This window comes from Fusarium sambucinum, chromosome II (assembly GCF_050947815.1).
Source record: "Fusarium sambucinum isolate potato_lamoka chromosome II, whole genome shotgun sequence".
Taxonomy (NCBI): domain Eukaryota; kingdom Fungi; phylum Ascomycota; class Sordariomycetes; order Hypocreales; family Nectriaceae; genus Fusarium; species Fusarium sambucinum.
The window spans coordinates 7,687,078-7,711,159 of record NC_139293.1 but is presented as its reverse complement, the minus strand read 5'-3'; the positions used below and the strand labels follow the sequence as shown (position 1 = coordinate 7,711,159).

At 49.2% G+C, this 24,082-nt stretch overlaps 11 protein-coding genes across 11 annotated transcripts; 7 read left to right on the top strand and 4 right to left on the bottom strand.

Moving 5' to 3' along the window:
• Nucleotides 1-357: 357 nt before the first annotated feature.
• On the top strand, nt 358-4,478 carry FSST1_009462 (uncharacterized protein; the record flags this gene model as incomplete). The annotated part of the gene is made up of 5 exons (XM_083226438.1): nt 358-400; nt 456-560; nt 614-900; nt 954-4,254; nt 4,309-4,478. 5 exons carry the CDS (start codon nt 358-360, stop codon nt 4,476-4,478), a joined length of 3,906 nt encoding a protein of 1,301 aa, XP_083085423.1.
• A 487-nt stretch (nt 4,479-4,965) lies between these two features.
• Nucleotides 4,966-6,326, top strand: FSST1_009461 (tubulin-tyrosine ligase; the record flags this gene model as incomplete). The annotated part of the gene is made up of 4 exons (XM_083226437.1): nt 4,966-5,026; nt 5,064-5,089; nt 5,146-5,330; nt 5,393-6,326. The coding sequence occupies 4 exons, from the start codon at nt 4,966-4,968 to the stop codon at nt 6,324-6,326; spliced, it is 1,206 nt and encodes a 401-aa protein (XP_083085422.1).
• A 1,386-nt stretch (nt 6,327-7,712) lies between these two features.
• Nucleotides 7,713-9,539, top strand: FSST1_009460 (uncharacterized protein; the record flags this gene model as incomplete). Its single annotated transcript, XM_083226436.1, has 3 exons — nt 7,713-8,739; nt 8,790-9,142; nt 9,198-9,539. The coding sequence occupies 3 exons, from the start codon at nt 7,713-7,715 to the stop codon at nt 9,537-9,539; spliced, it is 1,722 nt and encodes a 573-aa protein (XP_083085421.1).
• A 1,501-nt stretch (nt 9,540-11,040) lies between these two features.
• FSST1_009459 (Ran GTPase-binding protein NTF2) lies at nt 11,041-11,730 on the top strand (the record flags this gene model as incomplete). The annotated part of the gene is made up of 6 exons (XM_083226433.1): nt 11,041-11,050; nt 11,112-11,129; nt 11,207-11,271; nt 11,337-11,408; nt 11,465-11,566; nt 11,620-11,730. The coding sequence occupies 6 exons, from the start codon at nt 11,041-11,043 to the stop codon at nt 11,728-11,730; spliced, it is 378 nt and encodes a 125-aa protein (XP_083085420.1).
• A 739-nt stretch (nt 11,731-12,469) lies between these two features.
• On the bottom strand, nt 12,470-13,644 carry FSST1_009458 (60S ribosomal protein eL8; the record flags this gene model as incomplete). Its single annotated transcript, XM_083226432.1, has 4 exons — nt 12,470-12,670; nt 12,721-13,230; nt 13,289-13,360; nt 13,642-13,644. 4 exons carry the CDS (start codon nt 13,642-13,644, stop codon nt 12,470-12,472), a joined length of 786 nt encoding a protein of 261 aa, XP_083085419.1.
• Nucleotides 13,645-14,107: 463 nt separating this feature from the next.
• Nucleotides 14,108-15,286, top strand: FSST1_009457 (uncharacterized protein; the record flags this gene model as incomplete). The annotated part of the gene is made up of 1 exon (XM_083226431.1): nt 14,108-15,286. One exon carries the CDS (start codon nt 14,108-14,110, stop codon nt 15,284-15,286), a length of 1,179 nt encoding a protein of 392 aa, XP_083085418.1.
• A 160-nt stretch (nt 15,287-15,446) lies between these two features.
• On the bottom strand, nt 15,447-15,978 carry FSST1_009456 (NADH dehydrogenase [ubiquinone] 1 alpha subcomplex subunit 1; the record flags this gene model as incomplete). The annotated part of the gene is made up of 5 exons (XM_083226430.1): nt 15,447-15,488; nt 15,580-15,674; nt 15,730-15,733; nt 15,783-15,875; nt 15,931-15,978. The coding sequence occupies 5 exons, from the start codon at nt 15,976-15,978 to the stop codon at nt 15,447-15,449; spliced, it is 282 nt and encodes a 93-aa protein (XP_083085417.1).
• Nucleotides 15,979-16,664: 686 nt separating this feature from the next.
• On the top strand, nt 16,665-20,064 carry FSST1_009455 (uncharacterized protein; the record flags this gene model as incomplete). The annotated part of the gene is made up of 3 exons (XM_083226429.1): nt 16,665-17,331; nt 17,383-17,430; nt 17,477-20,064. The coding sequence occupies 3 exons, from the start codon at nt 16,665-16,667 to the stop codon at nt 20,062-20,064; spliced, it is 3,303 nt and encodes a 1,100-aa protein (XP_083085416.1).
• Nucleotides 20,065-20,412: 348 nt separating this feature from the next.
• FSST1_009454 (uncharacterized protein) lies at nt 20,413-21,498 on the bottom strand (the record flags this gene model as incomplete). The annotated part of the gene is made up of 1 exon (XM_083226428.1): nt 20,413-21,498. One exon carries the CDS (start codon nt 21,496-21,498, stop codon nt 20,413-20,415), a length of 1,086 nt encoding a protein of 361 aa, XP_083085415.1.
• A 940-nt stretch (nt 21,499-22,438) lies between these two features.
• FSST1_009453 (uncharacterized protein) lies at nt 22,439-23,108 on the bottom strand (the record flags this gene model as incomplete). The annotated part of the gene is made up of 3 exons (XM_083226427.1): nt 22,439-22,854; nt 22,931-23,011; nt 23,063-23,108. 3 exons carry the CDS (start codon nt 23,106-23,108, stop codon nt 22,439-22,441), a joined length of 543 nt encoding a protein of 180 aa, XP_083085414.1.
• Nucleotides 23,109-23,408: 300 nt separating this feature from the next.
• FSST1_009452 (uncharacterized protein) lies at nt 23,409-23,944 on the top strand (the record flags this gene model as incomplete). The annotated part of the gene is made up of 3 exons (XM_083226426.1): nt 23,409-23,502; nt 23,558-23,641; nt 23,700-23,944. The coding sequence occupies 3 exons, from the start codon at nt 23,409-23,411 to the stop codon at nt 23,942-23,944; spliced, it is 423 nt and encodes a 140-aa protein (XP_083085413.1).
• Nucleotides 23,945-24,082: the final 138 nt, after the last annotated feature.

Below are 24,082 nucleotides of genomic sequence, written 5' to 3'. Positions count from 1 at the left end.
CCGGAGAACGGCAAATCCCGATCCGTCAAGGAGCTCCACCACACCCGCATCACGTGCCTTGGAGAAACGATGTCGAGGTGCCAGGTAGCCAGGTTCGGTTGACAGTGAGTTGGTCAATGCTTCTCCTGTCGCCCCGCCAACAACAACATGCCACCAAAACAATCTAGCTAGGTCCATCACCGCTTTCTTTAACACCATTGAACCAGCTACTCATCTTGTGTCTCGCTTCCTCCATCAATAGTGTGGAGTACAGCACGACTGAGGCTGGTCCTTTTCTTACCATTGCCCATTTATCAAAATACATTTTTACGATTGCCATATAACGATTTTTAGTTGATTGACTTTCATCTAGGCATCATGCCTGGTTCAACAGTTGAGACTCCAACCGTTGCGCTGTCCTGTAAGCAGACCTCAATTGAATACTGTTCACCTCCGGCTGATACATGAAATCTTAGTTGCAAACAACTTTTGGGGTAAAGAAGATGCCGGAGTTACGCCTTTGTTCAGTCGCATGACTGCGGCCAAGACGACATGCGATGAATTGAGAGCATTCTATGGCGGTATGCCAACACCCATAAGATCTCCTCGAAGGAACATAACTAATACAACATAGCTCGAGCGTCGATCGAGGAGGAATACTCCCGAAAACTACTAAACCTCAGCCGCAAGCCACTAGGTTCTCAAGAATCCGGTACACTGAAAACATCGTTGGATACCGTGCGAGGCGAAGTGGAACAGATGGCCAAACAACATCAGCTTATCGGCGCAGAGGTTAAATCTGAACTCGAAGAACCATTAGCCGCCTTTGCCGGTGGAATGAAGGAACGCCGGAAAATTATACAAAACACCGTCGAAAAACTCCTCAAGGTCAAAATGCAACAAACACAAGTAGTCAACAAGGTCAGCTTTTCAACCCCGCTTATTCTGACTAACTTGAACTAACATCAACATAGACACGAGATAAGTACGAGCAAGAGTGTTTAAAGATCAAAGGTTACCTTGCTCAGGGCCACATGGTCATGGGTCAAGAAGAACGCCGCAACAAAGCCAAGCTGGAGAAGACACAGATCGCTCTTGCAGCATCCAGCACCGAGTATGAAAACGCTGTCAAAGCACTCGAAGATACAACAGCCCGATGGAACAGAGAATGGAAATCGGCTGCCGACAAATTCCAAGACCTGGAAGAAGAGCGCTTGGACTTCACCAAGAGCAGCCTGTGGACATTTGCCAACATTGCATCAACGGTATGTGTTAGTGATGATTCGTCATGTGAAAAGATTCGACTGTCGTTGGAGGTTATGGATGTCGAGAAGGATATCATCACCTTCATCACTGAGAAGGGGACCGGACAAGAGATCCCAGATGCACCCAAGTATATCAACTTTTGCCGTGGGGACGTCACAGACAATCAGTCCGAGGCATCAGATGACGACAACTACTCAGTAGCCCAGTTCCCTCGCATGATCAACCCTGCTTTCCGATCGTCCTCTCCTCAGCCATCTACCTTTGAGTCGCATCATGACCCGAACTCTGCGTTGGCCAAGGAGCTAGCACACAAAGACAACGCTCCAGCCAAGCGCGAACCCAATGCTCCAGTTCAGAAGTTGGCCACGCTACCTCCTGACGATATACTCCAAATCGGTCCTCAGAAGACACAGCCCCAACAGATCCAGGCGGCTCCTCAGCAGCGTCAACATCACCAATCTCAGATGCAACATCCCTCTCAACTGCAACACCACTCTCAACTTCAGCGCCCCTCGCAGATGCAGCGTCCGTCCCAGCTACAGCACCCTTCTCAGCTGCAGCACTCTTCTCAACTTCAGCATCCTTCTCAACTCCAGCATCCTTCTCAGCTACAACACCCTTCTCAGCTCCAATATCCATCCCAGTCGCAGCGTTCTTCTCAGCCACAGCGTCCTTCTCAGCATCCTGCTCAATTGCAGCATCAATCTCAACAGCAATACTCGCAGCGCCAGCACCCTTCCCAGCAGGCTCCTCACAATGTGGATCATCGTATGCAACAACAAATGAGACCCTTGGAGATGAGGCCTGCGGATATGAGAAACGCAAATATGCGGCAGCACGAACCCAGGCCTTCTTTGGAAATGCGCTATTCTGGGGAAGTGCGACCTTCGATGCAGTCTCGACCCAGTGTCGATACGAGACAGGCACCAGATGCGAGAACCTCTTTAGAGCTGCGACGGCCTATTGAGGACCCCTCCCGCCGTCAACAACCTGCAACCTACACTGCATACGATGCTAACCAGCACGGTGCGGTTTCGGCGGTTCCCCACGATCCCTATCCCATGGAGGGCATGACTATGCTCTGCAGGACTGGCCCAAGCCCAATCTCAGATCACGATTCGCAGGTAACATCGGCTCGACCTTCCAGCAGGGACTCGCATAGTGATTATTCGAACCCGAATTCGTTCTCTAGCGTCGAGCCCCCTAGTGGCAAGACCTCGCCTATTAAGCAGGATCCCATCAGACAGGATCCTGCTCCCGCCCCCGCCCCAGCTCCTGTACAAACACGAGCACCGGCACTAGCTGCAGCGCCAGCACCGGCACCTGTACAAACACGAGCGCCAGCACCGGTCGCCGCGCCTGCACCAGCTCCCGTGCAAACTCGCGCACCAGCGCCAACGCCAGCTGCTCTGACTCCCGCTTCCAAGCCCGCTCCTGCTCCTATCGCTTATGCCCCTGCACCTGCCCCAGCCCCGGCACCAACGCCTGCTGCTGCCGCCACTACTCCCAGTCCTGTTAAACAGGTCGCTAAGAAAAAGAGTGGCGGTTTCCTAAAGAACCACAGTCCTTTTAGACGCAAGAGCCAGAAGGAACTCCAACAGCAAAACAGGAACACTTGGCACGCCTCAAACACTCAAGGCTCGAGCAGCCCGGTTCGCAGACCACAACCACAGACCCAAGGCTCAACAAATAATGTGGTGACTCAAGAACGTACTCAGAGTCCAGAGCCAATTGACGTCAATGCCAGCTTGGCTCTTGGCGTTGGGCAGAATGTCTTCCCAGTGTCAACCCCTGACACGAAAAAGAAGCCTGGCGCTGCCGCAGCTCAAGAGCCCGTAGAAGAGTTAGACCCTATCGCACTTGCTCTTGCAGAGCTTAAGGGCGTTACCTTGGGCAAGAATTCCTCGATGAGGGTCTCAGCTGATCATTATTCCGGCATTGCAACTCCAGCATCGGGGTCGGAAGCAGCCTCAAGACAAGCTTCTGCCACTCGGCCAATATCAACTCCTTCGAACCCCGACATCGCGGCAGCAAAGAGAGGAACGCCTCCGCCATCGTATCAAACCCCAACATCACGCCTGGGTGTTCCGCCACCTGCTGTCACTTCAAGGGCGATGAAGGAGGCCACGAAGAAGGCCACGTCGCAAACACGTAGCATGTTCGAGAATGCAGGTAACACACCAGGGGCGTTTAACAGTACATCTTCGAGATCCAATACTCGCGCTACCGAAACCAAGCGAGCAGAGCCATCTTTAAGCCAAAGTATCCCACCAACCGCTTCACGACCTGCCACTAGAACCGCTACACACGGTAGAGGTGAGTCTGGAAGTTATAGTTCAGCATCCATGTCTCGACCAGGCACACGAGGTACCGAAATGGGTCGAGGGGAACCCGCCGGCTATGGCACATCACCCGCACGATCAGGAACGAGGGCAACTGACATGTCTCGTCCGGACACGCGAGGCTTCAATGCCAGCCCTCTTTCACGACCTGGAACCAGGGGAAGTGACATGTCGCGCGGAAGATCCGGTGTTTACGGCACATCACCAGGCTCACGACCAGGCACCAGAGGCACCGATATGCCCAGAGCCGCTTCGCCAGCTCCAGCCAGGAGTGTTTCCCCCCAGCCACCGATTAACGACAACATGAGCTATAGATCGGTATCTCCAAACCCTTATGCAGCCAGCCAACGGTCTCCCTCCGTCATGAGCTCAGCACAGAAGCACGGCTCTGCTCAAGGTTACTACCCCCAATCTCCTGCTAGTCGCGGGCCCTCCCCTTCACCCTACGGCCAGCAGAGCCGGCCTGGGAGCGGATATGCAGGCAGTGATATGGCAATTCAACTGGCACCGGTTTCAGATCCCTATGGTTCTGTGAGAAGTGGAGGCAGCCGCCCTGCTTCCAGGGCTAATAGCTACTACGACGACGGTAGCACCCGTCAACGCAGTCAGAGCGTTGCTGATCCTTCACGACTATATACTCCTGACGGCAGAGCTATTCTTCATTATGGTAAGCCTTTTCTTGGTCACAAGTTATTAATATTTGATACTAACACAACATTAGCACGCGCTCTGTACATGTACCAAGCCGCCATTCCCGAGGAGCTGAGCTTCGCCAAGGGTGATTATCTTGCTGTTCTTCGTCACCAAGACGATGGATGGTGGGAGGCAGAAGTCCATGGCGGGGATGGAAGCGTCGGGCTGGTCCCAAGTAACTATCTTGCGGCGTGCTAACTTTACCATGATATGAGCGAGTGAGCGGATTATTTGCGCAACGTTTCCCGGATGATGATGTTTCTTATATTGCGGTTGAGGCATTGATGGAATTGATTGACGACTTGATTGATATACCTTTCGGTTTGCTGTTCTTCGACGCAGCATTTATTTGATTTGGAGCCCGGGCTCGGATTGGGGGATTGTTGTGTTGTACATGTACAAGCTATGATTGTTCAGGAAAGATTGAAACGAATGCTTTTGTTGTTTTTGTTGTTTATTACTAGTACGATTAGAGAACACCCTCCTATTTCCTAATGTTAAATTTTACACTGTTGATTTGCTGCAGTAATTATTGTGACAATGGCTAATGTGAAGTTACACAACTTACCTGTCTGTTGAGAGTGAGTGAGTGAGCTATGTGCAGTACTGTGAGTACCTATGACGTTGGAGCTGCCAGAGCTAAGCTCCCTTGTCCATCCATCCCTGTCCAGGTTGTCGCCTTCACATGCCACTCACTCACTCATTAATTCCCTTGGACCTTTCCTCCCTTGTCGTGTGCCACTCTCGTTTCCTTCCCACAAACCATAATTCGCCTCATCCCAGTTGATGAGCTAACTAGGCTCAACATGGTGAGTTATGCTCACGATATTGGCTGAATTATGTATGACTGATCGTGTCTGCAAAGGAAACCCTTCAAGAGACGGTCCGTGTCGTCACATCTAAGCCTGTTCAACGAGCTGTCGTCAACACCGTCCTCCTCGTCTCAACAGCTGCAACTCTCTTTTGTACTGCTGCGATTGCTTCAGTGCTCTTTTTTCAGAACTTCCTGCCTCATGAGGTTGTCACTTTGCCGGTACACCTCCAATATGGGTGCGTAATTTATGCTGCCAGCTGACCTACCTGGATCACTGACATGGTTGGATTTCCCATAGCTCTGGAATTAACCCATATGGAATCACATCACTCCAAACGCCGCCCATGAAAACGCAGCAAGAGTACGACGTGTCGCTATTGCTATCCATGCCGCGCTCGGCCCCAAACGTGGAGCGCGGTAACTTTATGATCAGCCTGCACATGCTCGGCGCCAAAGCTGACCTTTGGCTTCACACCCAGGCTGAACAACATGCGTCGTCGCACCAAGGGTTTGATCAAGCCAATGTTTTGTTCAGTTCCCGCAGGCCTGCTCTGTTTCCTTACGTGGATCCGCTCGTGTCTGTAGCATCCCGTCTCCTGTTTCTGATTTACCACCTGTTTACCCCGGGATCGAGCACGAACTCCGTGATCATCCCATTGGCCGAGCGAGTCTCTTTCTCAAAGGACTCATTGTTACCCAAGTCGGCATACATTGAGGTGGAGGCAGGCCAAACAATCCAGGTGTACCATGCTTACCTACAGCTTACGGCTCAACTTCGCGGGCTTCGTTGGATGATGGTTCACTATCGTATTTCAACATTCCTGGCCCTTACCGTTGTTTTCTGGGCCTTTGAAGTTATATTCATGGGTGTAGCTTGGGGAATATGGAGCATTGCCTCAGGATCACCGCCTGCAGAAGACGATGCCAAAGTCAGGAGACTCAAGGGTTTGAGGGATGACCATGAAGACGAGCTCACGGACCACGAAGAGACCTTTCCCACGTATGGCAAGCAACAGCCTCTCAAGTACGAGCCGGACATCAAACCAGAATTGGACCCCGATCAACCCCTGTCTGAAATTCCTCGAGCAGGAGCTGATGCCGACGATGAAGACGATGGAAGCTTTGACGACAAGGACGAGGATGTGGAACACAAGGACTCGGGTATTGGCACGAGTTATAGCGAGGACGGTACTTCAAGTATTCGACGGCGAACATCACGTAATAGATTATGAGGGGGGATGATGTTTATTGATCAGGGGAACGGGAAGTAGTAGAAGCAGATACCCATATATTTTAATATGAACGATAGAATAATGAGAGAAATCGAAATTATATCGTATTTGGCGTTTATTCAGAAGGGTGTTTAAGTATCTTGATTGGGCCATGCCGATTTAAGGTGTATGCCGACTTGAGGTGTAATTCTATGACGAGCTCATACAAGGTGTAGAATAAAGTTTAGTTACGAAGATCCAGCCCATGACCTCGAGTGAGCTGTTTTTGTTCATATCAAAAACATTTGTACAAGATTGGTGGTCATCTCTTCGCTCGAGCGCAAGGTTAGGCTTTTGGGTGTGCATTTGAATGTGTGATGAAATCAAACACACGCTGTATATGTCAGTGGCAGCAAGGACAATGACAAGCAATTCCTGTTGTTTACCAGGTAGGTAGTCTAGATAATCACAACACATACCGACAGAAAAAGCTGCCAACAGATACCTACCTACCTACCTAGGCTTTACACACAATATTCATATTGACCAACGCACCTATTCTCATATTTCATATTGTACCTGGGCTTCTAGGTTAGCGTTAGGTACCTACCTAGACTAGAATGTTTTGGTTTTCCTCCCCTGCCCGCAATTCATCAACGAATTTTATAGCGGGCACCCACGTCCAACCCCTCCATATTGTAAGGAATACCCATGCTCGGGCTGGCTGATCTAGATCCCTATCTCTTCTCTTCTCTTCACATGGGTAACTTAGCCCCTCCACTTTCTACCCGTGAACAACAAACAGCACCCGCTTGGTTCGTTTCGGCTCGCCAGTCGAGTTTTTGCAGTGCATCCGTTAGTTAGTTATTTGCTTCATCAAACATACCGACTCTTGTCTCCCCCCTTATATCGGTAGTCATATAAGAGATATGACCTTGAACCTCTGAATTGCTCATTGTCTCCACCTCAGTCTACCACACCTGGCCACCTCACTGCTACCACGACAGCAGCAGGTACCGTGCCGCTACGTACCGACCGCCATTACTAGTTCCATTCACTTGGACTCTATTGCGGGACCAACTACAGCCAGCGACTACCACCTCCACCGCCCACCCGCTTGTTCCTCTCGACGTCTCCCGAACCACGTCTGAACATTTACGACAAGCCCTGAGCTGAGCACACCGACCTGACCGCATGCGTTGAGTTAAGCACCGGCAAGCGACTGTCCAACTGCTTTTGCTGCTTGCATTTCGCGCCAGCCTAGCCCTGACCAGCCCAACGTTCAGCAAGCCTAAACGAGACCAGACTTTACGACCAGACCTTAGATCTCTCTCGCCGTTATCATCATCTCTGTCTCCCCTCACCTCGATTATACAAACCAGTTCGTCCTTAGCACGTACCGCCACGATGCCCTGCTTTAAGGGCATTGCGGTCAGCATCCATGCGAATTCTGCCCCGCTGCCAGAGCATGGCATGCAGAAGCAATCTCGTCTCTCGCGGATCAGCACCTACATTCCTGTACCCCAACCTCAGCTCGCAGAGTCAAACAAACCCGAGCCTGCCAAATTCGCCATCTCCATTACGCTCCTTACTCCAGGCCTCCCTATCCCATATTCAACCCCCAAGTCCAGTGATGAGAACCCTTACCCAAAGCCTCAGTTCGTTGGTGGGCTCAACACTGGCGAACGGGGCAAGTCAACTGGTGTGGTCAACCCCTACATTCCCATGACCAATTCCGAGAACGAGACCATCGCTGCTTATATCTACTTTGACGGACGAGCTAAGGAAGAAGTTGCTACTCTGCTACGACCTGGCGAGGAGACTTGGGTCAACAGCCGTTGGGTTCAGGTCCCAGACTCTGAAGGTGGCGGTCTGGCCGAGCGCGAGTTCTTGTTCCGTGAAGTCGGCCTGGAGCGATGGCTCAACGGCTTGGATCTACAAGGACACGATGCTGCCGAGAAGCTGGAGAAGCGTCGTCAAAAGTTCGAGAAGCGCCGGCGACGACAAGGGGCTCTTGAGGGAAACGCCAGCGCCGACATAGAAGAAGGATCTTCCAGTCGAAGGAGCACACTACGCTACGGCGCTGACGACAAGTCCCCTATCGAGGCTGTCCTAGATGATTCCGATTCTTGGTCCGATGACGACGATGAGCCACCTGAGGCGACTGGTCAAATCAAAGTGGCCATGTTCCGTGTCCTTGCCTCAGGCGAAATTAAAAAGGGCGAGTATTCACCTCAATTTGACGCTCACGATGGTGATGAAGACGATATGGGATCTAAAGAAGGCAACGGCATCGACGCTGATGTCGAACACACCACAAGTTTCGCCAAGCCTAAAACGCTTGACCCCAAAACTATTAGCACCCAAACCGTCACAGGCATTGACGGCCCAGACAAGCCTTACGCCGTCTTTACCTTCTTCTATCGCGGAGAGCGTAAGTACCATATCATATTCTGGCTTCCATATACTGACAAGTCGTTATAGGCCAACTGCAAAAGCTCGGCGTTATTCAGTCATCAAAGAACCCCCAGACGACACCAAGCTCCGTCAAGCGAAGATCAGGCCAACTTGACTTCTCTAACCTGGGACCTCTCAAGACTGGTGGTACCGTTGGTTTCTCCGCCTTCCGCGACCAAGCTAGTGAAGCCTCAAGACGACGCAAGGCCCGAAAGAAGAGCAACGGCAATATCGCTGATGACAGCGACGATGACGACGACGACGACGACGCGAACCTGGGCAAGATGGAAGAAGCCTACGATAAGGACGTAGACACCAAGCTCGCTCCAGAAGATGCTAAATTCCAGGGCGAGCTTGCTGACGGTGTGGACCGTATTCACGTAAGTCTGCCGTGATCATCATTCAAGACCCCCTGTCCTAACATTCTGAATGTAGCTTAAGAGGGCACATTCCGCGGACCCGGATAGCATAGCTGCATCTTCAGCTTCACAGACTACCAATACTGGCAACTCATCGGCAGCTAACGTCGGAGGATCACCTGCAAACAACAGCTTGTCAAATGCAGCGATTTTCGACACCCCTAGCAAGTCTACTTTCCAGAGCCCACTGAAGAAGTACAGGCCTAGCGTTGACTACGGGGCCGAAGGCATCAACTTTGGATCAGGCTCTGGCTTGAAGAAAGAGCTGGAGTCAACGCCACGTACGGGATCCGGATCTGGAACAACTTCCAACGCCGAGGTGCAAAAACCAAAGATTGACGACGAGGAAGAGCTATAGAAGCATCCAGTCAACTAACACGACGTTCCGCTTGTCCAGAATAAGCATGATAGCCGAACTCGGAAGCTGACGAAAGAGTCCAGCAGTATTTCACAAGAAGCTGTTGGATCTCAAGACGGGCGGGCTGGTACGAGCAGATTCGATATAGACTGGTGGATTATCACTTGGGAAGAAGCTGCGATTATGACCGGAATGAATACTTGCGGCAGATTTTAAACGGTCCACGAAAAACATGATAAGGTGTATTGGCAACGATCAAGGAGTCCTTGGGTGCTTCTGGCTTTTTGGGAACAAGTGGCGCGTTGTCGAAAGGCCATGCTTTTCTCGCTGCAGGAAACAAGGAAATCTTTATTTGGAGGGGAGCAGACTATTAGAGAGGCTGGAAGGTTAAAGCAAGTACTTTGTACCAGCCAGAGGAACTAGCTCATGGCTCTATGAACGAAACTACTGTATATATGATAGCATGACGAGAGAAAGAATATGACCATGTTCTACATATTCATTAAAGCAATGTGAAATACGAGATGGCGTATACGATGTTACCCGACACGATGCTTTGACGATTGCTAGATAACATGAAAACTATGGATTTAACTGGAGACAAAAAACATATCACTAAGATTTTATCAAAGAGTATATTATATTCATTATGGAGAAACTAATAACGGCATCAAGTGACAATACTCATGTCACGATGCCGGAAGATCTGGAACCATGATCGAGAGAAAAATTTACTAAACTGATTGTCGAGTTAGCCAATGCTTCTGACAAGTTTCTTGAAATATTTAATGAATGTGAAGGAATTTTGTCAGACTGTTGAGCTTGATAATTGATAAATCAACATAGAGATTCAGTTGGCCGTTCTTAATGGAAGAGTTTGTCATCATACAAAAGGGGAAGGGGAAAATGAGTGGGTGCACGCGTCCGTCGTGGGTTGGACGAGACACCAAGTCGTGTCGTGTCGTGTAACGTACCTTACTGTTGCTGGGTGAGAATTAAACCCGTGACGAGAAGATTATGATGGCGCAGAGCGTAAGCCTGCAGAGTCTCGAAGCATCGTGACCTGAGAGTTCCGTTGGGGTAGTCAATTGCAGCCGTTGGAAATGTTGTTGAAGACGAAAGAAACTTTTCCAGCAGAGTTGCAGCCGCAGTTTTATTTCCCAGCCAGCCTAGAGTGGAGACACAATATCGCCGTATCCAAGCTCCATCCCACCATTTATGCATTTAGCGATGCCGCACTGTTCTGGCACAGCCCTGGGGCCTAACTCGCAGTAGGTTTCCGTGGCAGCCGCCCTCTGAATCATCAGGTTGTGCCTAATCTGCACTGTGCCCCCCCAACCCCACCATCGATCTCATCTCTTGTTTTCGTGGTTGCTTCCCCTCGGGCAGACTTTGCGATAACCCAACCCAAACAAACGACTCTGTCGCAAAAATATACTCGCTTTCCTCTTCTCTACGCATTAGCGATTTAACCGACCCGAACAGGTCCCCAGATTTCAAAATGGCCGGAAGTGAGTTTCTCTAGCAAGAAAACGATCAGGACAATTGGAAACTAACCGCGCACACGTCTAGACTTTGAGGATGTCGCCAGTACGTTTGGACCCCAGATGGGCTGGTTGAAAGCTCGTCTTCAGCGGTATGGGCAAGACCACTAACACCGCAAATAGAGCAATTTGTTGAGTTCTACTACAACACCTTCGACACTGATCGCAAGGGCCTCGCTTCTCTCTACGTAAGTGATTCGTTGCCAGGCGGTGGGCAGCAATGCAAAACGGCTTACTAACTTTTTCCTGATAGCGACCTCACTCCATGCTGACCTTTGAGTCTGCTTCCGTCCTCGGTGCCGAAGCTATTGCTGAGAAGCTTGTCGTATGTATCCAGTCTGCCTATGGCCCGATGCTTACGTCCTAACGATCATATAACAGAGCCTCCCCTTCCAGAAAGTCAAGCACCAGGTTTCTACCATCGATGCCCAGCCCTCCAACGAGCAGGGTGGCATCATCATCCTCATCACTGGTGCTCTTCTCGTATGTCTCAACCCACACAATATGCTTGTGTAACAACTAACAATCTTGTTCAGATCGACGAGGAGCAGAACCCCATGAACTTCTCCCAGACCTTCCAGCTTCACCGCGACCAATCTGGACAATACTTCGTCTACAACGATCTTTTCAAGCTTGTTCTCGGTTAAAGAGCTTATTGAGTTTGACTGAGACATGAAAATGAAGTCTACACGAAGTGGGGCGAGGAGGAGGGGAAATTAAAGCAGGAATGGCAATGGAATAGTGTGTTTTTTTGACGATACGATGAAATTTAGAGAATAGTTCCAAGTAGAACATATTCAATATGTTTGGCTTGACTGTGGTTTTACTCGGAATATCTCCCCCATACTGTTAGCCAGTGACTGGGTTATTGAATGCTGTAGTCTTATGTGATGACGTGACATAGAACACACAAACCAGTGCCCAAGATAGTGGGTAGCAGAAAAGCTAGCCTTTGAGCTTTAGGCCACAAAAATGAACAGCCTAAGAAGTATGGTCCAAGTACCATAAACTGGTCTACTAATTTCGTCTCTGATCTCACGTGTGTGGTCCACCGATGATCAATCGTGGAGTTTGTTCCACGACTGAGAAGCAACGACAATACATTGTTAAGACCAATGCATATGGTCTCTAGAGAAAAGGGTAATCTGGATGATGGCAAGATATGAGGCGCGCTACAATCACAATTACGGTCAAGACTTGTCCAGGAAGCAAGCTCATCATCATCTATTTTTAAGAGGGTTGGGTGGCCAGCCCCTCATGTCACTGCGAGTGGGGATGGGAACAAAAAGTAACCCGAGAAAAATCATTCATTTTCCATGCCGTGAACCGTGCAACACCGTTGATCCCATTTTCGCAATGCATTTGAGGGGTATAAACAAATTAGACTTAGATCTTGGTAGCGGCCTCGAGAGCCTTCTGCTTCTTGATGATCTTCATCTGAGCCTTGGCACCCATGATACCACCACCCCATTGTCGGCGGGCCTGGTCGTGCTTCTCAAGGTAACCGTCCTTGACAGCGGAGACGAGCTTGGAGAGCTCAGTCTTGTCCTCGGAGCGGACCTCGGTGATGGCGAGGACAGCAGCGGTCTGTTGTTTGTTAGATATAATTCTGAATTTGCAAGTTTGATAATGCTCACCTTCTTGTGGACGACAGTTCCGAGACGGGCCTTGCCCTTGACAATGGCGTAAGGGATACCCATCTTCTTGCAGAGAGAAGGAAGGAAGACAACGAGCTCAATGGGCTCGACGTCGTTGGGAATGAGGACGAGAGAAGCCTTCTTGTTCTCAATCAGGCCAACAACGTGGTTGAGACCGTACTTGACAGTGTAGGGCTTCTTGGAGACATCCTCCTTCTTCTTACCCTCCTTGACGGCGGTAGCCTCCTGGAGGAGACGCTCCTTCTTCTCAGCCTTGGTCTCAGGTCGGTACTTGTTGAGGAGCTTGAAAGCCTGGGCAGCAGTGTTGCGGTCGAGGACGTGCTGGAACTGAGCAAGAGCCGGGGGAACCTTCAGGCGCATCTGAAGGATCTTCTTCTGGCGCTGGAGGCGGACATACTCGGGCCACTTGACCATGCGAGAGACATTTCGCTTGGGCTGGATGTCCTGGCCGATACCGAAGTTGCGGGGTCGCTTCTCGAGGAGAGGGTTCTAGAGGATTGTCAGTGATCTTTGTATCCCGATGGGAGAGATTATGGGATTTACTAACCTTGGCAGCCTTCTTGCCAGCCTTACCCTGAGGGAAAGGGGCGGGAGCGACCTTCTTGCCGGCTTTGGGAGGCTGTCATTGAGAAAAGAAGACATCAGCAAGGCATTCAAGCCAACAAAAGGTCTTCTCTGAACTCTAACGAGAATAGGCCATGGCATTTCTGCACACGCCGCATCTCCAGCCAAGTCTTCACCAGCTCGACACTTTTTTACGGTGATCGAAAACTGGCGGAATACCAACAGCATGTGTCGCCCACAAAATATGGACGACGCTGCGGCTTCAATTGCGCATAAAGCACATTTGACTCACAAAACTGTGGCCATTAGAGTCGAGTTGATTTTTTATTCACTCACCATCTTGAATCGTTCGGGTTAGTAGTTGCTCGTGGGTTGAAGAGCAAAGTCCGGGACACGAATGGTGGATGGAATAAATTCAAAGAAGAAAAGATGCGAAATAGGAAAAATAATTAGGGCTTCTGAAAATTGGTGGGGCCTTTCGGAAAAAGTCTCCACCCTAAATCTGCCTCTCAGAGAGGCTGGACCAGATCTGTTTTTTTTCCTCTTCGCAGTAGCACGTGACTGTGACTCGTACAGCGGCAAAGTTCCATATCACGAGTCAAACTTTGGGAGGCAACAAATGGAAGGAAAGGGAAAGACTAGAATTTGTAAAGTTGAAGTAAATGCGAATACTTCTCTTGCACAAATATTATATACATTGATATAAGATCCCAACTTACAGACATTTGAACTTCTCCACTTGGACAACAAGTATTCAGATACTCCTCAACCCAACTGAGAGACTAATTCAACCTACGACAAAATGGCACCTACACCTTGCTTTCGGTGTAAAAATAACAGGGCGGTTGTAAAGCGACCCAAGAACCACCATAAGCTATGTCGAGACTGCTTCATTCAAGTTTTCGAAGATGAAGTCCACCATACAATCACATCGTCAAAGCTCTTCTTCCGGGGTGAACGAGTTGCTATTGGTGCTTCAGGTGGCAAGGATTCAACAGTTCTGGCTTCTGTGATGAAAACCTTGAATGAACGCCACGACTACGGGCTGGATCTGGTATTGCTTAGTGTTGACGAAGGTATCAAGGGATACCGAGATGATTCACTAGAGACAGTCAAGCGAAATGCTGTTCAATACGACATGCCCCTGGAGATTGTCGGCTACGATGAGCTGTATGGATGGACTATGGACCAGGTCGTCGAAACTATTGGAAAGAAGGGAAACTGCACGTATTGTGGTGTTTTCCGACGACAGGCCTTGGATCGAGGGGCCAAGAAATTAGCTATTCAGCACGTCATTACCGGCCACAACGCTGACGATGTCGCCGAGACTGTCCTCATGAACCTTTTACGAGGAGACATGCCCCGGCTATCTCGAAGTACGAGCATCGTCACGGGAAACTCAAGCAGCGAGGTCATGAGAAGCAAGCCTCTTAAGTACGCCTACGAGAAGGAGATTGTTCTTTATGCACACCACAAGAAGTTGGACTACTTCAGCACAGAGTGTATATACAGTCCAGAGGCTTTCAGAGGTACAGCACGAGGACTTATCAAGAATCTCGAAAAGGTGCGGCCAAGCGCCATCTTGGATATTGTCAGGAGTGGAGAGGACATGGCTCGCCTTACACCCGACAAGGGCCAAGGGGCATGCGGCGGCTGCGATGAGGGCGAGGGGATTGGAGGCTGTGGTTCCGCCAACGGGCGAACTTCTGGTAACGAGATGGCCCAGGTCGAGGCTAGCTTAAAGACGCAGCACGAGTCTGCAGCTCTCGAAACAGAGATCACGGCCAACGGAGCCCCCAAGGACGATGCCGTACCTCTACCAGTTAGGACAAAGAAGCCAAAGCAGAAGGAGGCACCGCCTGCACCGAAGCAGAGTCTAGGAAAGTGTGTCAAGTGTGGCTACATGTCGAGTCAGACCATGTGTCAGGCTTGTACGCTACTGGAGGGTCTGAATAAAAATAGAGCAGAGATAGCGATATAATGGAGATACCCCTGCTGTCAAGACCAAACCACTCGGCCTCAAACATTCTTCGCCATTTGGACAAGAGAATTTGTTTGATATTGTTGAATTCTCTCTCTTAGACGCCGCACACTCTATAGGCCAGGCCGTAGCCTTATTGCCTCGGACCCAAATTGTATAATTACATTTGCCGATCTGGGTTCCCTTCCTGTAACCACTCGCTCTAAGCCATCGTACTATTGTTTAAGAAAAGCGTGTTTCCAGCTGAATTCTCGTGTCAATTTGTGAATCATGGTATCAAGAGCAACACATACCTTCCAGGGGTTGTTCAATTCGAACCCTAAGGGTGCCTCTGGCTTGTCTGTTTGTCCTCGTAGAGTTCCTGTAAGACGACGGTCACGCTCCATCACTGATTCTTTGGTTAGTATTCTTCGAACAGCGCTCATTTCGGGGTTGTATCGTACTTTGCTGAAAGACAATTAGCATTATATGTTGACTATAGGTGCGCATAACTTACTCTATCCCACTGATCCACCGAGTAACGAGGTCGCTTGCCCTCGTTTTGGATGTTTTTAATGACGGCAAGACCGGTACCAGAGATACCGAACATCTATAACTTAATGAGCTTCCATATTATAGAGCTGCGGAATCGGATGGCGACATACACCAATCATGATGGCATAGGGAAGAAGAGCCTCAAAAGGAACGGGCATTGTGACGGCGGCGCTGCCTAAGCAGACTTTGAGGTATTCGGTATGTTATTCGGAGAATGGGAGATCGAAGTGACCAGGCCTGACCTGTTGTCCTAGTTCGTCGTCGTGGTCGAGAATCTTTCGAATGGCCGGGCCTTGAATTGAAGCTCACGTCGAGCCGAGCCATTGACGATTCAGCAATTGGTGATGCGTCTCGTTGATGCCTGAGGCACATGTTTAGCTCCGATTCTATCCCTGCATGAGATACAGTTAAGAGCAAGATTAATCACACAGTGTATCACCAGATTATAGCGCCCAATCAGTCAATCAATTGTCGCACGCACTGTGGCAACTAGCTCCCGCGACAGCTGTTTGATATTGACCAAGTCGACGCGACTTGATCAAGTGGCTTGACTTATTGCATCTCCAAGGGATTTGTACTCTCTACAAACGCGAAGGTTGAATCGAGGCAGAATACTCGATAGACTTATTAATTTTGTTTTTGGCTATTCTTGGTCCTGCAGCTTTCACACGCCGCCCCTCAATTCAAGGCCGCGTCTTCAGCCGTAACCGCGATGAACAAGACGTGACCATACCGCGAGAAACGCTCCTTCAAATTCCGATAACGATCGCTATGCAAAATATAGGCTGCGTTTCAGAACATTCACTTCCGGTACGCGGGAGTAATTACAACAAGCGCACAAATAATGGAAGAGCAGCTTCAAAAAAGTGTCATGGGTTCAGACGAGGATGCCGAGTATGATACGGCAGGTGAAGCAGGAGGAGATACAACAATTATTGCAACAGGTTCTAGAGAAGATGGGGCAGTGTCCAGCGTCGATCGAGACCCATCAGACAATGCCGATATCGACTTGAGCGACCAAGATGCCTCAGGCGAGGATGTCGACGCATCGGGCGAGGAGGATAATGAATACCTAGCACCCCCGCAACTATCATCACATAACAGCCGGCAAACCGATCAAGAAGAAGATGAGGCGGACGAGGAAGTAGAAGGGGAGGATGCCGAAGAGGAACATGACGATATAGATGCGGATGCTGAAGGCGGCGAGGACATGGACGCTGAAGGAGAAGAGTACGAAGACGATGAGGGCGTTGGCGCTGTCAAATTTCAACCCGGAACCAGAAACGATGACGACGAAGACAGCGAAAGTGATAAATCCGAATTCCCTAGCGCCAACGAAGAAGAGTCAGACGAGGAGGCTGCTTGGGACGATGCTGCCGAAGCCGAAGAAGATCACGATGATGAGGAAACCGCAGAAACGAACAACTGCCATTTCTGTACTCAAGGCGAAGACGATGACCCAAGCGAGGAGTTCGAGGCGTACTTGTCTTGCGCTCGTTGTGGCCTGAATGGTAAGTATCCAAACTACAATATCAAACTTTTGGAGGCTTACAAACATATAGCTCACCAGCAATGCGCGCGTGATGCCGCGGCATTGAGCACCGAAAATAGTGAGTGTGGTATGCCCTGAAATCTGGCCACTGCTAACACTTCTAGCCCCTGATCATTGGAAATGCCCAGATTGTTTTGGTCAAGAATCTGACGCCGAGGGAGAAGATGAGGTGATGGAGGATCATGATGCCGAGCATGATGCCGGACTTCCTTCTCAGCAATCTGAAATTCCCGAACTCTCAGGCGAAGCCTATTTTGAGCAACAAGTGGAGGACGAGGACGCTAGCTCCCATCATGAATCACAACATGAAGACAACGACGAGCCTGATGAGGAGCTAAGAGAGGCGCCGCGCACCTTGAGAAAGCGCAAATCGTCGTCATTGGAAACTGATGGAAACTCGATTTCGTTGAGAAAACGCCGACGAAACCAGTCCAACGATGCAGCATCCGAAGGCACGGCGCGAAATGAAAGCGCCGAACCAAGTCGACATAACCCTTCCAGAACTTTACGTCTCAAGGTTACACGGCCCCCACTAGTTTCGATCAAGAAGCACACACGTACGTCGCTCGTACTTAAACTCCAGGTCAAGCCTGGCAACCTCAAGGAAGTTCTTGGCCGCAAAAAAAGAGAGACCCGACGACAACCTGGAACTGTCACACGACCGCCTCCCCAACGACCAGTCCCAACACCAAGAGCTACCGCAATTGCAGCTATATCTGTCCTCCCAACCCCCTTTACATCTGACAACTATTCACAACCATTATACTTCGACTGTGATCTGGAAGAGATGCAGGGCAAACCCTACGGCGGTATTCTGTCAGAAGCAGATGCTGACACATCCAAAACTCTTCCAGCCGAAGACGACGAGAACAGGTTCAAAGATGCCTTGCAGAAGGCCGACGAAGAATGGAGAGCACGACTACTGGCCATGCAGGAAGAGGCCCATGCGCCTGTCCGAAAAGCAAAGAAGACGGCTGACAACGCCAGCCATATTGAGTGCATCGAATTTGGTGGATGGGAAATTGATACGTGGTATGCTGCGCCATATCCTGCCGAGTACTGCACAACTCGGGTACTGTACATCTGCGAGTTCTGCCTCAAATACATGGCATCAGATTACGTTGCCTGGCGACACAAACTCAAATGCCCAGCCAAGCATCCACCTGGAGACGAGATCTATCGACACGGATCTGTCTCGGTTTTCGAAGTTGACGGCCGCAAAAACCCAGTCTACTGTCAGAACCTGTGCCTTCTTGCCAAGCTATTTTTAGGTTCGAAAACGTTATACTACGACGTGGAACCATTTCTCTTCTACGTCTTGTGCGAATACAACGAGACAGGATACCACTTTGTGGGGTACTTCTCAAAGGAAAAGCGAGCAAGTAGCCAGAACAATGTTTCTTGTATTCTCACACTACCAATACACCAGCGGAAAGGCTATGGTAACTTACTTATTGATTTCTCATACTTGCTTACAAAAGTTGAGGAGAAAACTGGTTCGCCAGAAAAGCCGCTATCGGATATGGGTCTAGTTTCATACCGTAACTACTGGCGGCTGGTTATGTGTCGGTATTTCTTGACAGTGATGAAAGAGGAGAAGTATGCGACAGAGGGGCTTAGCATCAAGCGCATATCCGACAGTACCGGCATGACACCAGATGATGTTATATCCGCCCTGGAGGGTCTAAGAGCCCTCGTCAGGGATCCACAGACCAAGGCTTATGCCTTCAGAGTTGACTTGGACTATTGCCGACAATATGTGGGCAAATGGGAGGCAAAGGGTTATGTACAGCTGAAGCCTGAAGCTCTTGTTTGGACACCATATGTTATGGGCCGAAGCAATGCCGTCAACTTTGAACTGGGCCCCCCAATAAACACTATCGCACCAAGGGAAGACGACGAGGCCAAGGTCGACGAAGGACTTGGAACAACTGGCACTGGAGGCCAGTCCCTAATAAACGGAGAAAAGAATGAGGAAGCTACAAACATCGACACTGGTGCTAAAGCTGAAGCGAACGTCAACGGCGAAGCTCAGGATGATGTGGCTGAAGATGACAGTGCTGAGCCAGCCCCAGTCCCGTCCATCGAGGACATAGCACCTGGGGAAGAGAAAGACAAGGATGTGGAGATGAAGGATGCAGAAAATGATGGCCCGCCTACTTGGCTAAAGCCATATCAGGATATTCCGTATACCCGCTTCGAGGTATTCCCAGCTATTCCTGGAGGTAGACGTGAGAGGGCAAGACCAAGCGTCAGCCGTCCGACCGTGCCTCGTACTACTGGCAGCGCCTCAAGGCAAAAGCGCAGCAGCGGCAGCCATCGCACATCATCATCATCCAGACCTAAGAGCTCATCTAAGAAAAAGACTGGTGGCACAGGCCGTGGTCCAGGCCGATGGCCAAAGGGCACAAAGAAATCTGACTACGGTAACGCAGCCAGTGGTCCTGGTCTGCCGCCCGGGTGGCAGGATAAGCAAACCAAGCTACGAGACATCACCGAAGGGAACGATCCAGATCAGGAAGTGGCAGTCGAAGAGCCCGCAGAAGACTCAGTCGTGGTGTCGATGCGGGCCAATGGAACAAAAGCTAATAATAGGACTGCTGCTACACGCAAAGCCTCTGTGGCGGACGAAAATGGAGAGCAAGCTGCCGAAGGAGAGGAGGACGTTGACGCTGAAGGGGAGGACATTTAAATAATTATACCTAAGAGCGGGTAGCCACAGGTGATGAGAGTTTGTTTACGGTTGGTTGTGTTTATTATACCTTGGAGGAACGGCGTGGTTTGCTTTATTAGCTTTATCTCTCATACAGATAGAGGCTTTTGTTTGTAGCAAGCGCATTTTGTTATTGAATCATTTAGACAGTCACAGGCTATAGCGTCCCTAGTATTATTAGGGGCCAATCATTCAGGGATAGAAAGCAGAACAAATGAAATTTGATTGAAAGAGTGTATCTATGTGAGTGCTGAAATACAGTTGGTGTTCAAGAACATCCTCACCTTGTTGCTCACCTTGTGGTTAGTTTGTCATGCTATGATGACCTTACTTAGACTCCCCGATGGGCTTGGGTTTGCCAAACACTTCAAGGGCTTTTCCGTGGTTCAACGTGACCACTTCCTTGTACAGCCGAAGGAAATGGTCTGGTTCAAGCTTTCCCTCAATTGAACACTTTTGGAACAATAGGTGGACAGCCCTCTCAGTTAGCTTGACAACTGACTTACCTGCAATGAATGTGTTTCTACCGGGCCAGTTGTCGTCGCGAATAGCGAGCAATGGCTTGTCGCAAGTGTCTCCCGGTGCAGGACGCTTGTCATCGGCGTCACGGATATCCATGTACTCACTTACCATACCTTGACGGTTTTCGAGACCTTTGCTGTTGTAGCTGTAGATTGGCAAGCAGACGACATGCTCAGCCCAACACTCGATAATGACCATTTTTCGGTACTTGGAGTAAACAGCACCAAAGGCTGTCACTCCCGTGTTGTAGTCATAGGTCGAAACGGTGTCATCTCGTTTCTGACTGTGGTATGGGGCCGATATAATGGTGCCAAGTGAGAGGTCATATTTGCGATACACCTTGTCTGTACCACGCATATGAGCAGTGACCGATTCTCCGCGGCTGAGATCAAAATGAGCCTGGTGGACTCCGTAGAAGGGTTGACGGTTACCTACATCTCTGTTCAGCGTTTGTCGTCTGAGATCTTCAATGTTCTTAGAAACAGCGCTTCTTGGACCTAACTCAACACTGTTAGCTTCTGTAGCAGGTGTTACAATACCTGCGTCGTCAATGCCAGAAGAGGGTTGCGAGGTAGGGCCTGCACCGGCCTCAACATGACATTTTGAGGCGAAGTCCTTCGCCAACAAACGGACTTTCTCGCTACAGCCCGTACAATCCCAATCATCAGCTGCCTCGTTAATTGAGGCAACCATGACTGCCGATGAATCCAGCTTCTCTGCCTGCAGAAAAGTTTCTTCACGGTCCCGACAACTTCGGTTAGGATGTGTGGGCGTGAAGCTAGCGTGCGCAAAGAGGCTCGCCTTGGCTCCGAGAGAGAAGGCACCAGGCCCATCGCGACGGTTGTTGCGTAGTGCCTTCTCTATGCGGTAACCACCTTTGTTAGGAGCCATCTTTGCGGCTTGAATGCGAGTTTCTTAGATTGTCTGTTTGCTGGTACGTTGGTTAGAGTGATGCTGTAGTTGTTTGTTAGCTTGTAGTGCTGGATGTTGAGTTGTTTGAATATCAGTTCTACGAGACGAAACAGAAGCTTTATACTACAATATTGACATATCACAACTGAGAACTGTCATGTATCTTGGTGGTTGTTCAGCTGTACATCATCTCATGCTCAAGTTACTAGTTCTTGTCGTTAAACAATGACATTATTGGAACATTCTTTTGTTCCATTGTAATAACTATGCACTACCCAATGCTAATAAGTATTGTTTGGAACATAACAGGTTGCTCTGTGCTGCACCCTTCCTTTCTATTGAGAATGATTGCGGGATGTCAGCAACAAAGGATGCAACCGTGCCTACAGTCCCACGATACTTTGTTGTGTCTTCAATCTCAGAGTGGATGTTCAATACAGCACGACCCCAAGTATGATGACAAGACTCGGACCATGTTCTTTTCCTGTAAGCTCATCAACAAGTGTTGCAGTTGGCCAACCAGTGATATATTAATCAAGTCAAATACCTGACATGTGAAGGGCCAACTCTCTGAACATCATCAAGGCTGGACCCCAGGCAAAAAGGAGGAAGAATTAGTAAGTCAGTTTATGCAATCTGAACCAGACGTTAGGATTTTGTTTCAATACTTAAGGGCATGGGCTACTAATTCAATTACATGCCCAGGGGGCTCTGTTGGCTGTCAATATAGGGGTCGATACGTTTACATTCCATCGCAATAAAGACTGGGTTGCATATTCTCGGATTCGCACATTAATCAAATGTAGTAACAAAGAAACAGTAGACAAGCTAAACTCCCCATGGGATCCTTTTGAGTTCGACCAGAACATGAACAACCTTTCACGAGCTTCATCCTCCGCTCTAACCTCAATCTCCTATCCTAGACGGGACTAGAGTTTCCAGGACCGGGCATCTGCCAAAGGTTTTCCATAGTCCCATAGCCATGAACTCCAGACTTGTCGTTTCGGGGGATTGAGACAACGCTGCCGGATGAAGAATTGAGAGACTCAAGCCTGTCAAGATCTTCGTCTTCGTCCATCGTGGGCATCTTCTCCTCGTCTTGGTCTTGCGCCCACTCTTCTTCCTCGACGTCCATATCGTAGTACTCGAAGGGAAGAAGGAAATAAAGAATCGTGACTAAAAGCTGGGCAATGAAGATATAGGGGATGATGATGAAAGGTCCATCGAGGGCTACCACAACGATGGAAGCGTACCACTCGGCCAGGGCCATGATGACGGCGAAGCTTACCATGGCCTGCGAGTGAGCACGGAAGCATTGCTGCAAGTTGGGGCTAGCTATTTGAGTAAGAGTTCTATTAGTGAATGAATCTAAGATAGGCACTTGTAACAAAGAGATAAATGGACGACATACACAGCTTAACATCTCGGTGGATCTCTGATCCCACGCACAAGACCGCAATTTGGAACAAAGTAATTCCACCGTACTTGAGGACTAGTAATAGTAAGTACAAGTAAGTGATATAAGCTGCAGTGATATACTAACATGGTGTCCACCAAATGGCAGAAAAATTCTCATAATCAGACTTCATGTTGACTGAGTTGAGTCGAGTCGACTTGCAGGACAAATGTTGAAAAGGTGATTGGAGTAAAGGATTGAGACAGGGAAACGGGCCGTCTGCTGAATTTAAACGAAATGGGAAGAATTCGGAAAGGCAAAAGATAGTTTGTTGCGCTGATTTGTGTGAAGTTTATATAAGGGGGCGAGGAGTGGTTGATGCGAGAGCTTTGATCCTTTTACTTTATAAGAGGACTCCGCCTCAAATACGTTCCATCTTCTACACCATATCCCCCTAGATATTATATTCTATCTCTTCTCAAAACCATACACTATGGTCTTTCAGTCGCTATCAACAATCACACCAGGCATGCCTGGCAGATCGACCATCATGGAAGCGGCCTCTTTGGATCCCGTCTGCATGATATGTAAGTATTCACATTCTTTTTTAACAAACTCAGTAAAATGCTAAACAATCATTAGACCTGGCCGTACACTTCTCGTTACTCCTTGTTCTCCCACATTACATGTTTTCTCGCCTTCATCATGGGCCGATGTTACATCATAGTAAGTACAGAACCAGTCCCCCCTATTTTGTATTGGTTCACTTGCTAACTAATGAAAGAAAACCCAGTCACTCTTGGGAAAGAAGTCAGACTAATCAGAAGAGTGACCATGATCATGTGGGCTGCGGTGGCTTTTGTGTGGGTTGACTCGATGGTGCATTTCGGATTCGACCCTCAGGCTCAGGGATGGTTGCTTCTGCTTCTTGTACTCTTCAATGGCCTTGTGTTTACATCATTTATCCTCCCTTATTGGACTGGGGAACTTCCGGAGTGCAAGTCTGATGGCGCGAGTCTTGAGGCTTGAAACTACGAAACCTAGAAGAGAAAAGAGACTTTGATGGATGAGGTTTCTAGTTGTGAAGCTGGATTTAGATCAATGAAGAGTGGCACTTTTACTTTTACTTTTACTTATACTTTCCTAATAAATCTTCAAGTTATGGTT